Source organism: Corvus brachyrhynchos, unplaced genomic scaffold (genome assembly GCF_000691975.1).
Source record: "Corvus brachyrhynchos isolate BGI_N302 unplaced genomic scaffold, ASM69197v1 scaffold412, whole genome shotgun sequence".
NCBI lineage: Eukaryota > Metazoa > Chordata > Aves > Passeriformes > Corvidae > Corvus > Corvus brachyrhynchos.
This window is the reverse complement of record NW_008236761.1, coordinates 1,444,661-1,460,674: the sequence shown is the minus strand read 5'-3', so window position 1 is coordinate 1,460,674 and position 16,014 is coordinate 1,444,661. Positions and strand designations below refer to the sequence as shown.

At 42.9% G+C, this 16,014-nt stretch overlaps 1 protein-coding gene across 2 annotated transcripts in view; it reads right to left on the bottom strand.

Moving 5' to 3' along the window:
- The window catches only part of FCHSD2 (FCH and double SH3 domains 2), a 121,275-nt gene that overhangs the window by 31,315 nt on the left and 73,946 nt on the right, over window positions 1–16,014 (bottom strand). For both annotated transcript variants that reach the window (XM_008644643.2, XM_017727117.1), the window contains exon 8: window positions 2,443–2,565. In XM_008644643.2, the coding sequence (XP_008642865.1) occupies window positions 2,443–2,565 (123 nt within the window). The remainder of the gene's footprint in view (window positions 1–2,442; window positions 2,566–16,014) is intronic.

Below are 16,014 nucleotides of genomic sequence, written 5' to 3'. Positions count from 1 at the left end.
CCTGAAATCGAACAGGAAATGTATCCCATATGCAGAAACAAGGCACAGCCAGAGATGTGCAGAAAGGAAATTACTTGCCCTCTTACCAGAAACCTCACAGAAATGTTACTCGAAACAGCAAATGGAATTTCAGAAAATGCTCCAAAGAAAACCAGCTTTTTTCCAAAAGAGAAGTGCAAGAAGTACAAGTCTTGAGTAAGACTGTTCAAGCGAAACGGAACTTAAATTACATTTTCACAGAATCACAGTCCCAGACCGGTTTGGGTTGGAAGGGACCTTAAAAATCATCTCATGCCCCCCCTGCCATGGGCAGGGACACCTTCCACTATCCCAGGCTGTTCCAAGCCCTGTCCAGCCTGGCCTTGGACACTGCCAGGGATCCAGGGGCAGCCACAGCTGCTCTGGGCTGTGCCAGGGCCTGCCCACCCTCCCAGGGAACAATTCCTTTCCAATATCCTTTACCCTCTTTGGGGTCAGTGTTCCTATTCCAGTGTCAAAGGAATGACAGGAGCCACCCTGACCCAGGAGCAATAAAAGAGAGCTCCAACAAACATTGTTGTGATAAAACTATGGAAAATCTGCATTTTATACAGAAAATCTGGTTTTTAGCAGTTTCCCTCAATCTGCATCACGTGAGGAGACCGCCAGCCCTGCCCAGCCAAGGAGCCATCCCTGGCACTTGTGGGAAGCAGCTTGTGTCCTTCTGAAGCAAATACAATTTAATTCCATCCCACAAACAGAAATACAGTTCAGATGGAACAGCTGAAGTATTCCTCCCAATGAACTGAAGTGTCTCTTCTAAGCAGAGCCTGCCCAGCTTGTACTGCAAACTAACAAAGAACAGGTGAAGCATTCAAAACCTCCAATAAATATTTAAAACCTTTGCTTTGATGACAGGTTTATTCTAAATTGCTAACAAATTTATTACATGTTTAACAACTCAAGCTGCTTTTGAAAGACATGGGTGGGTTTTGGTGGAGAGAAAATGTTTTTTTTCTGGATTCACCTCTCCTTTTTTTTGGGCTGATTACTGCAACCTGGACCTGTCACGGAAAGAAAGGATAAGCAAAGCCTGTGGAAAAATCCACCAGTCAATATATTCAGAGCAAGACACACGTTTTCACTAGCAAAGCAACACAATTTTTTCTCCTCTGCATTCCTGAAGCACAAGGAGAGAAGCAAATCGAGTTGTAAAAAGCAGTTGTAAAAGCCCTGTTCAGACCTGCCAGCTGGATTTACATTTCTGTCCCCTCTCCAGGCATTGTGCCCACGGACTGAAGCAGAAACACAACTGCCTCCCTCACACACACAGCCTGACTTGGTTATTGTGTAAAATAAGCCAGACCTGGAGCTCTCCAGCCTGGGTAACGCAAACTCAGGGCACACAAATGTCCAAGGAAAGGATTTCTACTCCAACAAACTGTTTGGATGTGACAGTTTAGAATTGGATCAAAGTCCCAACCAGGCAGCTCTCCAAGTATTTTGAACACAAAGGATCTGATACAACAGTGAAAAATTAATTATGCAGACATTACACAGAAGCCTGTTTAGCTAAAAGATTCCAAGCCAGCATTTTTGGGGAAGGTATTTGAAGCCGACCTGAATGATACACCCCAAGGTAAATTACTGGAAGTCCTTCTACAACTGAAAAGAAAATGGTATTTTGATTATTTTTACAGTTGCTGCCAAGTAAATTCAAAGCTGAGGGTGAAGCCCATTTTTCATGCCCTCACTTTAGATCTGTGAAGGTGTGAGATCACTTGCTTGGAGGTAAATAAGGAACGTGTTAAATAAGCTTTTGCTCCACATCTCTGTGTGAATGAGCTCTGTTTCTGGGTGGGTGGGTAAGGTAAATGTATAAAGGAATATTATGACTGCACCAAAGCAGCTTTTCTGAGCTCAATGGCAATTATTTTTTTTTTAGCCCAGCAGATGAATTATTTAAGTATCAAAATTACCCTGGAAGCGATCACGCCTCTCTGAGTCTGGCTGCTCGACAAAGCAAACAAACCACGTCTATGACAAGGCTCTAATTTGTTTGCTGTGTTTGCCACTCTTAATTCCAGGGAGAAAACAGCGTAATAGTTTGGATTTTAAGTTGACAGACAATTATTAAGAAACGATCCAAGCAGTTACCCAGGGCTCTGCTGCAGATTACACCGTGCAGAGCCCTCAGCTGCAATTTCCGCCCCCAACCACGCAGGGTGAGGAGAACTGAGCATCTCTGGATGCAAATGCACTCAGGGGAAGGCAGTTTGGGTGCTGGAGGAAAAATTCTCCCCAAGAAAACTGTCTGGTGTCTTCTAACTTAATACCACTCAGGAGTAACCAAAAATAACAACCCTTCAGTTTTGTCATGATTTTGGAAGCAAATCTTAAGCCATGGGGATTTGTCCATGCTGTAAGGATTCAGTTACAAAGGATCATTCAGTTCAAACTTACCTTGCTGGAAGTCTCCAGTAAAAACTGGAATGTGTTTTGTACAGCTTGGCATGTCTCTAGTTCAGTCCTGCTGACTGCCATTAAATAATCCTTAAGGTGATCATATACATTTCCATCAAGAGCCTGTACGAGGGAAAGAAAGAAAGAAAAGAAAGAAAGAAAATCAGGAAAAGCAGGAAGTAGCTCTGTACACAATTTATCAGTGTCCATGTTGAGATCTGCAAGATGCTCACACCATTTTTTTCCAGCAGATTTACACCTGCGTCGAGTGGACAGAGCCCGGTGGCCGTCCCTCCCTCCTGGCAGAAGGAATGACAGTGCTTGGCTCCCATTAGATGGCAGCACACAGCACTGCAACAACATCCCGGTGATTCCCATCCAGCTGTTTCCATGGCCAGAGCAGCTCTGGAGAAGGGAATATGCTCAGGGAGACGCCACTGAGGTCAAGGAAGATGGCCCAGGAACTGCGAGGCCATGGGGTGCTGCCAACCAGAGTATTCCTCAGGGAATGGTGCCAGGACACTCAACATCTGGATGTGACACGTCCCCAGCTGTTTGCTTATCAAAAACAGCTGAGAAATAGCTGCCTCTTCACTTTCTTTTGTGCACAGAAATACCAAATAAGTAACAAAAATTCATCCTAAACGTAGCAGTGACAGCAAAGTTCAACCCCCAAAGCTCTGTTGTAAGCAGAGCTTTAACATCACATCACACAGAGTAGGCTACACAAGTTCTGTGATAAATTTGACCTTGCAAGTGACTGAAAATGTCATTTAAATATTTAACTCAGGATGTATTTAAATATATATCATACAGATTTTTAAATAGGTCGTATTTCACAGGTACCCATTTAAAGTGTACTCATGGAAACTGTGCACACTCCATTCCAACAAACTCAACAGTGTGTTTCTGTAGAAAATTAGATTTGATAATTTAAATAATTTTGAAAATCTGGGAGGGAAAAAAAGAGTGAAACTGTGCAAAACTTAGGAAATTATTTCTGCCCCAGAAAAATCAAGCCCAGTGTTTAAGGTGAGGCGAACAGACAACAAATCAGACACAAATCCTGGAAGTGCCCAAGGCCAGGCTGGATGGGGCTTGGAGCACCCTGGGATAGTGGAAGATGTCCTCGCCCACGGCAGGGCTGGAACTGGGTGAGCTTTTAGGTCCCTTCCAACCCAAACCATTCCACGGTTTTATGAAATCACTCAGAACTTAGGAAGAACAGAAGAGATTTTCCTTCTGCAAAGCTCTCCCAGGTACAACCACCCTCAGCACACAGCCACCCTCAGTGAGGGATGCTTTGAGGGGATAATCAAATTGTGCAACTGGAATTCTCATGTCCAAACTCTGATATCCCAAATCCACTTCACGCTACACTATTTGCTTCATCCTCCACCTACCAAGTGTCAAGAAATTTTTAGCAGAGGCTGATTCTTTTCTTCAACCTCACGCATTAAACCGGCCTCAAACTTAATAGTTCCATGGCCATCAGAAAGCCATTATGCCAAACCAGTAGCAAACTGGGAATTTCTTCCAAGCCCCCACACTGTAGCTAGCTCTCTCAGCTGATCGAAGGCCGGGCTCGAGGGGTCAGCAGCCAGGGCAGCTCCTGGAGGCCCTGCCATGGGAAGGACTTCCCAGAACGGCTGGGGAAGAGCTACAGGATAACTGCTCCAGGCTCTGGAAGTGATGTCAGCTCCACCAAACACTCTGTTAAACAGAATTTTTAAAAATTCTTATTAAAAGAGTTATGTAATATGAGCTTAGAGCTGGGATGTTCAATTGAGGGAAACATCAGGAATCCCCAGCAGCAAATCCACAGAAAGCAGGCAGCCATACACAGACACAGGTTCAGTTCTTGCCTGTGCTGGTGCGGGCACAGCCTTGCTGGGATTCACCCTGAGCTGGCTCAGGAGGCTCAGTCCCAGGCCAGCAGCAGGATTGGAACATTCCCTGTGCTTTTACCCCAAAAGGGACGAGTCCTCAGTGTCACACGAGCGCCGGAGTCACCATCCCATTCCAAGGGCACTCACTTTCACATCAAATACAGGCAGCCCCAACAGCAGCTCAGCCCTGTGCTCACAGAGAATACAAATGATGGATAAAATTGCCAAGACTGCCTGTGCTCTCCCTGGGGGACCACGGGAAGCCTGAAACTCCCCCAAAATGGAATTGCTGACTTTTATCTGTTCCTAGAGCTTCTCAGCTCAAACACCAGGGCTGGAGTGCAACTCTGCTAAGAAATGTAAATAAATAATTTCAATTTGGCAAAGCAATTCTAAGTGCTCAGTTTGCAAAGCAGCTGTGATTTTTTTCATCCCGCAATGCCATAAATGAGTATTTCAGAGCTTCACATCAAACCCAAATGTTGTTTTTATGTCAAACCCCACACGAAGGGTTTGTGTCATTACATTCAAGTCTTAAATGCTGAGATCTGCGTTGGGTTTCGACACTCTGGGTGCTTTGCAGAGCCAGTGGAGAGAAGTTGGTCCTTGTGTGCTGTGATTGATCCCCCTCCAAGATAGATGGCTAAAATAGGTCAGCTGAAAGGCAGGATGCCAAGGGCCTATTCCTCTTCACTGACCGTAAATAGTGCCCCACAATTAGCTCAGACAGACACGTCAGGCACACACACAGCCCAGCCCCACACGTGTTTATTCCCTCCAATTATCATCCACGCAGCACTGGGAATTAATTCATGTCCAGCTGCAGCCTGCAGTTTGAGGAATATTAAAAAAAAAAAAACAACAAAAGAGGAGAAATATTAACTTCATTATTTCCCCCCTCCTCCTGCAATGACCACAGCTCTGCTGAGATGCCAGAAACCCCCTCAGTGTGATATGGAGATAAAAAATAAAGATATTTAAGAAAGAACATCAGAGCAAAGTGTGGCAAAACATTAGGGAGCACACGGGTCTGCCAGCATGTGAGAACTGCATTACAGCCTGGCTCCTTTCATTAATTAAAAGCAGTTTTGATATGATGAAGTTCTTAAACACCGATGAGAGCTGCCAGAACTGAAGTTCTGAAAGTCACTGCAATATCACACAAGCGGGGCTGAGAAAGCAGCTCCAACACAGGCTAAAAAGCTCCTCATGGCGCAGGAAAGGTGACATCCCATCAGCCACAGGATCAGAGAGCTGGCTGGTTCCAGACTTCCAGTAATAATGGATTTATCCATTCTATAAAATGGTAATTATTACATCGAGCTGGATGTGTTCATATTAAAACAAAAGACTTGACTTGCTGAACTGTAGGATATAAATTAACATTCACGTGGGGTTTTATCAGCTGAATCTCATCCACTTACAAACGCTCTGACCCAAACCACTGAACATCACAGGTTTTGAACTGAGAAGTCTTTTCAGAATTTCTCATCACACAACTTGAAGGGGAAGCTGGAAAAAAAAGAAAATCAAAAAATCCCAACACCCATTATTCCTCTACAATGGCTTTTGTTCTCTTTCTGACTCTCCAGAGAGCACTAAATCACTTACTGTATTACAATCCCACTGAAAAACCTGTCTTTTTGTCAACTTCAAAAGGAAATCAAGGGTTTAAAAAAAAAAAAAAAAACAAATCTGGCATCAAACCCAAGATAATACGAAGCTAAGTAGCACAAAATTACAATTTCCAAGGATAGAAAAAAGTCAATGTTTTTTCAGAAGTAATTTCTTTACAGCAGAATTGTCATACTAAGGGTGCAAAACTACTTTCCCCTGTGTCCAAGCTTGAGAAGTTAAAGGCTGGAATTAGGGCTGAGAAGAGCAGAAGTTGTTAATAAAGGCAATGGACACACAACCAAATTAAAGCCTATTTTTAGAAGAAATCCTATATATTAATTCAAACTCATAAAATTATATAGCAGGGAATGGGACAAGAACATTGCTCTTATTTCAATATCCAAGTCTCATGTATAACTTTAGAGAGTTTCTCCCAGAAACAAAACTTCAGTCGCTGTTCAGATCATCATTTTCAGGAGGTTTTTTTATTCCAAGAAGCTAAAATTTTGGGAAGTTGGATGATGGGCTTTAAACATTCTACATTCTAGGAAAATTCCCTCAAAAGCAAATAGGTAAATGGAAGTATTTTAGCTATTATTGGGACATTTGGTTGCCTTTGGGATGTTGTTACTCACTGAAAATAACACACAATGTAGAACAGACCCTGTGTGGAATTTTCATCTTCATTTATGTCACTGATTTCAAGGTCTCTTCACTAAAACATTTACAGGTCTCAGCCACACTCCATTTAAAGATTACCATTTCAATTTCTTAAAGACACAGAACAAGCTAAACTACTCTGTATTTTTTATTTTAAAAGCAAACAAATTAAAAATTGAAAGTATCTGCCCCACACACAACACAGACCAGAGTTATGTGAAGCTACCAAGGTGAGCTTTACCTGTTATGCCATTTATTTCTGAAATAATCCTAGTATTCTGTTCATGTTTGTCATGCACAGAAACTCCTAAAAGCTGTGCTGAAGCTCTGGGTAAAAATTCTACAGTTTAAACTCAGGTGTTCAAACTGAACCTCTCATTTAACCACCAGGAACCAAAACCAGTGTGGGTTAAAACCCCCACAATTAAAGGCACACTCGTGAAGCCATGTGGGTTTCACTGACTAATTCACACCAGTCTCATCTGAGTCATCACTGCCTAGAAATAATTTGGTATTTCCAAACACACATTTATGCTTTTATGCATTTTACACTCCCTAACCCCACGTTTGTGATCAGAACCATCGTGATCAGACTGGGGTTGGAACGGGATGATCTTAAGGTCCCTTCAAACCATCCTATGGCTCTGTGAAATTAAGTTTTCATTTCAAAACATCCATCCTTCCCTGAGCTGATGCAACCCAACAGCTTTTGTGGGCTAATTTTGCCACTGAAACCCTTGGCAAACTCTCCCGAAGCTGCCACCGCTCAGCCGGAAACAATAGAACTGATGTGGAAGGCAAGGAATTTCCTTACATGGGTGGAGGGAACAGCACAAAATTAGAGCTGACCCTCCCCTGCCTGGGCTGCAGCCTGAAAACAGAAAGATAAGGGAAAGAAATGAACTGAACAAAAATCATTGTGTTTGTGGAGTGATAACTTTCCTGTGGAGTCAATGGGATTGCATCTCTGTAATGTGACTTATTTTCCTGTTCAGAGTCAAACCCCCAAATCAAAAGGGAGATCTGTATCACAGATTCCACCCTCTATTTTAAATTTATATGAAAATAATTTTATATATTAATACATTTATATTAAAAATTAAAATTAAATTCTTTTACCACCCTATTCTCATTTGCATTAAACCCCCTGTTTTATCTATTCCTGATCTGCTTTGCCTTGAAAACCACTTGGAATCCATTAAGATTCAAGTCCCATTAAGAACAGGGACTTGAGTTTACATCCTTTATTTTCTGTACTATTACTCAAAACATTTCCTTACTTAAAATTAAAAACCCAACAATCTGAATTACAGAACAAATATGCTGAGTGAAGCTTTTTGAGTGTTTGTGCTCAAAACTCCTGACTCCAACCCATTAAATAAACAGAGTGATCTCACGGATGGCACAGTCTGGGAATTTTCAGTTGAATGATTTCGGTAAATGAGACTCCACTGAGGGTTTTGATTTTTATGTGTCAGAAAAGATAAAATGAATATCAAAAGGAAAGGTTGGTATGCAGACAATAATAATTTGTTAACAGGTATTCTTAGAATTAAGGCATCAACTTCAATCTTTCTAGGGTGTGAAGGGAAGTCTCTGTATTTTAGCCCAAACAGAGCAACAAATCTCCTTTTATCAGACAGTGAAGGATAAAGTATTTTAAAAACTCATCTAAAACTCAGAACAAAGTCAAGAGCCCGAATCAGCTGGACTTGCCAAACTCAGCACTATTCAGAGCAGTGAAATGTAACAGCACTTCCCAAGGACGTGAGGAGGGAAGGAAGGAAGGTCAGGAAAACCCATCCTTTCTGGGTAACAGCTCCATTCCACAGTCATCTTCCTTTAAAAATGCTGCTTCCTGGCATCAATTTCTCCTAATACAGAAGAAAAGCTGCCTTCTCTTCCTTTTAAACTCTTCCATCCCTGCAGCATTTGTCACTGCTGAAATCCCTTCCTCTCCATCAAGACCCCCCCAACATAAAAGTAAATCAGGGCTGTGTTTGTCAACAAAACACGACATCTGTATCTGAATTCCCAACAAACCCCAGATCAAAGCCCCAGCAGTGTCCCCTGAAGAACCTGCCTGGAGCAACGTGGAGCTGCTGGCATCAGGCTCTGGCATTCCCAGAGATCCCGCAGGAACAACTGCGCCGTGTCCGCGCCTATCATGGATTTGAGGGCTGAAGCCTGACTCCCAAATGACAGGAAGCTGTTGCCCAGCCTGCCCTCTTCAGGCTTCCTCTTTGGGGAAAATCCTGGTTTTCTGCATAGTTGTGCAAGTAGAGAAAGCTGCTAAGAAAAGCTGAGGGCAGAACCCAACCCTCTTCCCTGATCAAAAAGTGAGTGCTGGACTTCCTCAGCCTACAGGAAGAAAGCAGCACCTAAGCTTTAGCTCTGTAAAATCAGGATTAAAGGTTAACAGGAGAACAGCCATAGTTTGCATCCAAAGCAAAGCAGGGCTAATCTAAGGCTGTAAAATGATCTGTATCCCAGAATAATCTTACACATCCCAAAGCTCTTATTGTTAAGTCAGCTTTAGTGAGGTCCAGATCCAACTCACTCTTCAAGGATCACTACCTAGTTCTGTCTGGGAATATCTGAAATCCAGTGAGACCCTCCCACCTGCAGCACTGCATCCCGATCCAGAGCCTTCAGCACAGGAAGGACAGGGAGCTGTTACAGCAGGCCCAGAGGAGGCCACGAAGATGCCAACGGGTCTGAGTGAAGAAGGGTTTAAGAGGCCCTACAAAAAGATCCTCCCTGGCTTCCACTCCTTCTTGCACTTCCACAGAAAGTAATTTTAAGGAATTTTTGTAACTGTCTCACTGTCCTGTCAGTGTCAGGCTAATTAGTTTCTCCTGTTTCTTTTCATTTTCCCTAAATCCACATGCTGCATGACCACGCGTTGTTCACAAGTGCATTTGTTCAAGCCAGCCCTCAACAAGGAACACAAGATATTCCAGGGACGTGCCCACCCTGCTGAAGAGCAGAGACAAATTAAAAACTGGGAATAAAACCAGCAGACCAAGAGGTAGGAAGAGAATATGATGAAATAGGCTGTAGGACATTAAAGTGCCTCTTCAAATCGACAAGGCTTGATGAAGCTGAGAGTTTCCTCCTCTCACACACCCTGGAGGAGCTCTCACCACGGCAAACACGGGAACAATGAACACTGGAAGACCACGAGAGCCCCAAGTTCCTTTCAGCTGGGTGCCCATGAACACACTCTGCACTTTCCCTTACCCCAGAGCTTTGTGTTTTCTGCTGTCAGGAGTTTGGGGCTTGTTTGCAAGTTCTTTGTTTGCTCTCATTAGTCACTTGATGATTGTTCTGCACATCATTTTGTTCCTTTACAATTTCGCCAGGGTCATTGTTTTTACTGACAAAACCTTTGTTGTTGGGGCGCTGCAGTCTCCTCCGAGCACAGAAAAATATGGAATGGCCACCAACAGATGCCTGTCACCCTCCCCCAATCCAGGGAAAATGTCCCTTTAGAACATGAATAAGCAAAATTAATGGTAACAACAAGATTTGCCTCCCCCATCTCATGGCAGTGCCCCACGGTTGTCACACTTTAGGATTAGGGTCTGGCAGGTGAACACAGGCATGGAAGGAAATCCCCTTTATAATTCCTTGTAATTCCCACAAAGCTGACAGCAGTGAGAGTTACCTGGTGGAGACACCATTAAATTAACCCTCCAGGCTTAAAGGATGATTCCACTGAAATCAGTGAGAACATCCTGATGTGAGACTGCCATAAGCATGGAAAACCAGATCTTCAAATTCTACCACATAAGGCTTAAAAAACCCTGGAAGATGAAAACATATTCTAGGAATAACTAGAAATACATTCCCCAAAGCTATCTCCCAGGACTTCTTGGACCTATTTTGCTTTTACTTGCACAGCTCTGGAATAAATCCCAGGGGGAATCCACTTTTGACAGGATGAATTTATAATAAACTGCATCTTTGCTTTTATACTTCCTCATTCTTGGGGGGAAAAAAAATGTTCTGGCTCAAATCCAACACTTGGAAGACGACTTTGTGGCAGAGCTGTCACCCTCATGATCTTTGCATCTGGAGAGTACAGAGTGCTCTATGCTGCTCATGCCAGTAATAACTGGCTTCCTTCACGTGGAAAAATGTCCATTTAAATCCTTCAGCACTTCAACACCATTTCTGCTCTTCAAGGATTCTTCTGCTGACCACAAGATCATCGCCATCATCACAAAATGTCTGAGGAACAGCAGTGGGGTGTGTGCTCTGTCTGGATTTTTTACTTCTTCTTACCCAGAAATAAATTATTTTGCTGCTTAGCTCGACAAATATTTTGGTATTTTGACATGATTTGGAAGATAAGTTAAAGAAATGCACTTGGCTCGAGAACAGGCCAGAGCCGATGGTTTTTAGCTCCTACAAGAGCAAATCACATGCAGAGAACCACCTCCAAGGAAGCTCTGGGAATTCCTCCTGACAGAATTCCACTGGGTCGAAGGTGTGGATTTACCAGCGAGTCTCCATATGAGCTCTCGTGCTACAGGTGAATCATCCTTGACTCAGACACAAACTTTGATAAATCCAAATTTTTTCTGTATCACAACACCACAAACTAAGGAAGACAAACCTTAAACTGACATAGATGGGCACATGAAAGTGCATTTCATACCAAATCCCAATGTTTCTTAATAAATAATTTCCTTAAAAGATTTTCTTAAAACTGTTTTCTTAATAACATTTTCTTTAAAAAATTAAGAAATGAATATTCTCTTAAAAATACTCCCTTGGCAAATAAAATGCACAAAAAAAGAGGATAAAATAAAAGAATAATCAGATACTGAGCATAAACATTCCTCAGGAGCTTTTGTTTTCTCTTTTGCACCTTTCCTGGTTTTTAACCACCTGTTTTTCTGGGTTTAGGTTTTCATTCAGTCGATTCAATCCCTGTATTACCATTTTAACAGCAGGTAATTTTTTGTCCACTGTGATTTTCATTTATTTCTTCAGATAAATCCCCTCAACAAAACCTTTTCTGCCCCAACACAGGCTGTTGTTCCCAACTGCTCCTTGGATTTATCACTTCCATCTGTTTTCTCTATGTGGGTTTGAAGTCACCTGTATTCAGTGAATGGGCTATTCAAAAACTGCTCACAGAGTAGGTTCATGGATGGAAATATCCCAATATTAAAAATTTCAAGAATTTAATATATTCCCAAGCATTTCAGATTCTTATCATGCCAAAGAGAGACAACCTGCAGCGTGATGTGGTCCTGCAAATGTAACATTGCTCTATCTCATCCACAACATGAATGGTCTTGTTGGGATATTCAGAATATTCAGGCATTTCCCAACTCAAATCAAAAATTCAATTAAGTTTTATATTAATATATGAAATAATTAAGCAATATGAAAAGGGCAGAGTGTATCTCACACAGGAAACCCCACGTTCCTGAACAGGTACCCTACAGAAGGATTACTCTGCCAGTCACACTAAAATACAAGGACCAAATCCAACAAAACTATTTTTAGGAATTTTCGTAATATACACAAACATGTTCTTAAAAGGAAAATGGCCCAGAGTCACAGCACTGTGATGATTTGCAATAATTATGGAATCACAGAACAATGACAGAAATTATCTGCCACAATGAAGGCAAAAACATGGTGGGGGTAATGCCAAAGGTACGGCAGCTGCAGTGCAGCAGAGAAGATCAAGCCGGGCTTCCCAAACCCCACTTGGGAATTCTGGGTGCCAATTATGCTTTGTTACTTTTAGGAGTCCATTCTCAATTATCCCCAGGGGAATCACACTAACAATTTATCCCTGCACTCCCTGTAAGCACCAGTGGGTGAGGACAAAGATAATTTGAGCCTGAAGTCCGTAATTAAAAATACTGTGAAAGGTTTTTCCCTTTTAAATAGATTCCCCCCACCCCCATCCCAAAGCCTGGCACAGAATCCCCATTCCAAGCAGTGTTCCTGAACAAGGATTGATGGAATCAGCAGTCATGCCATATTCTCCAGAAGCTGAGAGGGTTTTATAATCTTCTACTATTCAACAGGACAGTGATGGGTAACAGAAATCAAGAGAAAAACGAACAAAAATGGGATCTAGTGCTGTGAAATATTTTAATTAAATCACTTCTGAAGTGTAGCCTGACTGGGAATACCTAAATATACTTTGGTCTCCCAACAGTATTTGTTGAACATAACTGCATTAAAGTTAAGCTGCTTTTCAAACTTATTTCAACCCTGTAGGATTAATGCTCAGACCTTTTTAAAAACTACTTAATTTCACAGTGCCACTGCTCAGAGGCCCTCCTGACACCGTGTGGGCAGAGCAGAGCAAGAGACTGAAATCAGACAGCAAGAGATATCCCAAGGATCTGGCATGGCTGGGATTTCTTTGATACAAGGCTGTCTTTAGTGCTTAGTCTTTGCTATTAAATAAATTGAGGCTTTCAGCGAAGTTAATTCATTGAATGCTCCAATGTCACCTTTTAAATTAGAAATGGGGCTCCCAGACCCAGCCAGAGAGAAGGGTCTGTGCTCACTGGGAATGCTGAGACACAGAATCCAGGGATCTGTACCTGAAGTCACACATGAATATCATAAAAATACACTACAGTAACCCAGCTGAAAAAACTGAGGCTGAATCCAACTGGATGAACTGTCCAGTGAGAAGAGCAAAGCCCGACCCAAGTGGATCAGCTATTAAAACTTGTTTAATTATTTGGGTATACACAGAGCCACAAACATCTGTGAAGATTCTATGTAGAAAAAAATGTATTTCTCACATTTGCCATCTTCTTATAATGCACCTTTTTCTTGGAATTCTGTATTTTTTAAATTTATCTTTTATTAAATTGAATTCTCATCTATTAAATCATTATACACAGTATCTATAAATCTAATATATTAAACACTGTACAGTTTTATTAGTAGAAGCAGTTTAAAAATTTGATTTCTGATACTCTTGAGCTTGAACTAGAAACCTGATTTCTACCTATCTCCACATACCTGGTTTAACACTCCAGTCAAAAGAAGTATGTCCAAGAATATTCAGGCACCCAAATCCCAGAATATTGTCACGATTCCTCCTAACAATTTTTTTAAAAATTTCATTTTGAATCGTTTTCAGCTCCCCATGACTTTGATGTGAGATTAAAGCCTGGAACCCAAGCACTGAAACTTTCCTCAAGTTTTAAAAATCCATGAGGATTTTTAAAAGGTCCTTCTGGAAGGGTGCTGCTGGATGCCCTGGACAATGCTGCTGCCAAGGGAGAAGCGAGCTGGGACGAACCCGTGCATGGAAAAACTTTTTCCCATTATCCATGAGCAAGGCTGGGAATACCAGAGAGCGATGCATTCCTCTAACTAGCATTCCAATCCTACAAGCAATTACCTTAGGGCTTTATGGATCTAAGGAAGATAATGCCAGGGAATGTTTGCTCCCCTCCATGCCAGGGCCGTCTATCCTGGCTGCAAAGCTTTTTTAGCAGAGATGACAACTTGAACAGATGGGAATTTTATTTTTGGGGATCAAACCTGCAGGGAGGGAGACAAATCACACTGAAGCATTCCCACTGCTCTTCCTCTTCCCATGACTGAGTTTCTGGGCCAGCTTTACAGTCCATTATCTCCTTAGCAATTTGTAAAAGCTAAACAGGAATTTTCAGCTGCAGGAAGGGATTCCAAGGCAAGGAACTTGTCTCAAGACTGTGCAAAACCCAGAGCTCAAGCAGCTCTTGGCCACACAGGGAACGATCAGCTCCTCACCTCCAGCCATCCCAAAACACCTGCACTGTCTCCAAACAGAGCAGAGCTTTGGAAGCTGAAAGAATAAAGAGCCCCTTAAAATTTGACAGCTGGGCCCTATGAAACCCTCAAAGCTCTCTAAAAACTCTTCCCAGGTTTGCCTCCCTTTCAACAAAGCAACTGTAGATTAGAAACCATTTTTCCCGTACCGTATTTTAGGATTTAATTAAACTCCACATTCAGCGTGACATTTTCTATCTCACACTTATTGGCCTTGTGCTATTTTGGGCTTTATCTCCTTGTCATAATTCTTCCACTGCTTTCATTAGTGAAGTCACTCAGAAACGTTTTGTCCTGCCACTGACGACAAAAGATGAGTCACAGAATCACAGCACAGTTTGAGTGGGAAGAGACCTTAAAATCATCTCATCCCATCCCACGGGCAGGGACACCTTCCACTGTCCCAGGCTGCTCCAAGCCCCAATGTCCAACCTGGCCTTGGACACTGCCAGGGATCCAGGGGCAGCCACAGCTTCTCTGGGCACCCTGTGCCAGGGCCTCCCCACCCTCCCAGGGAACAATTCCTTCCCAGTATCCCATCCATCCCTGCCCTCTGGCAGTGGGAAGCCATTCCCTGTGTCCTGTCCCTCCATGCCTTGTCCCCAGTCCCTCTCCAACTCTCCTGGAGCCCCTTTAGGCCCTGGAGGGGGCTCTGAGGTCTCCACATTTTCAGTAACTCTTACAGTTAAATATCTCATTTAAGAGGACAAAAGCCGTGCACACATATGCAATTTTAAGAATAATCCACGAGTTTTCCCCCCAGTTTCAATGGAAACACATCCATTCCAGGTAACTCACTGAAACATCGGTGGTTACAAGTAACAGCAGGAAAAAAACCGCTGAGGAAAAAAGTAACTTTTCCCTGCTTCTTCAATTCTTCCAACGAATCAGGAGTAGCTAAAAACAAAGCCCTCAAGCAAACAAAGATGTGTTTGGGATGCCTTTCTCCATGAATCCTAACCCAGGAATGTTTCTAGTTAAAGTGTGGTCACCCCACCTGCCTCCCAAACGGAGCAGACCAGGTGCTTCCTGAGCTGGGCCGGTGCCCCGGAGCCGCTCCAAGGCTGCTGTCTGGCACAGGGAAGTATTTTGGGAACTGCTCTCATTGTGTTACAGTGTGGCTTGGAAACAAGATGGCAGTTTCATTTCCTGCTCAGAATGAGCGCGTTTTATGACAGCTGACCAAAGTATCCTGAAGCCCCATTCAAATCCTGAACAGTTTCTACATAAAATCTTAAAATAAATAAAAAAAAGGTTCAAACTGTTCTGCTACCTTCCTCAGCTAGATTTCTCCCAGATTCCCGTTAATTAACTCCTTCCCAATCCTAATCCTTACACTGCCTTCCTGGTACTCTCTTTCTAGTAGGGGCTTTGAATTTTTTTTTGGTTTTCCAGTCATTTTTCTTGTTCTGCTTTCAGCTTAAGTCCCTGATTTCATCCCTGATCATTCTGCCCCTCTGCCCTGCTCAGGTGAGACCCCACCTGCAGAGCTGCCCCAGCCCCGGGGCCAGCAGCACAAGGACCTGGAGCTGCTGGAGAGAGCCCAGAGGAGGCCCCGCAGCTACCCCCGGGCTGGAGCCCCCCTGCTCTG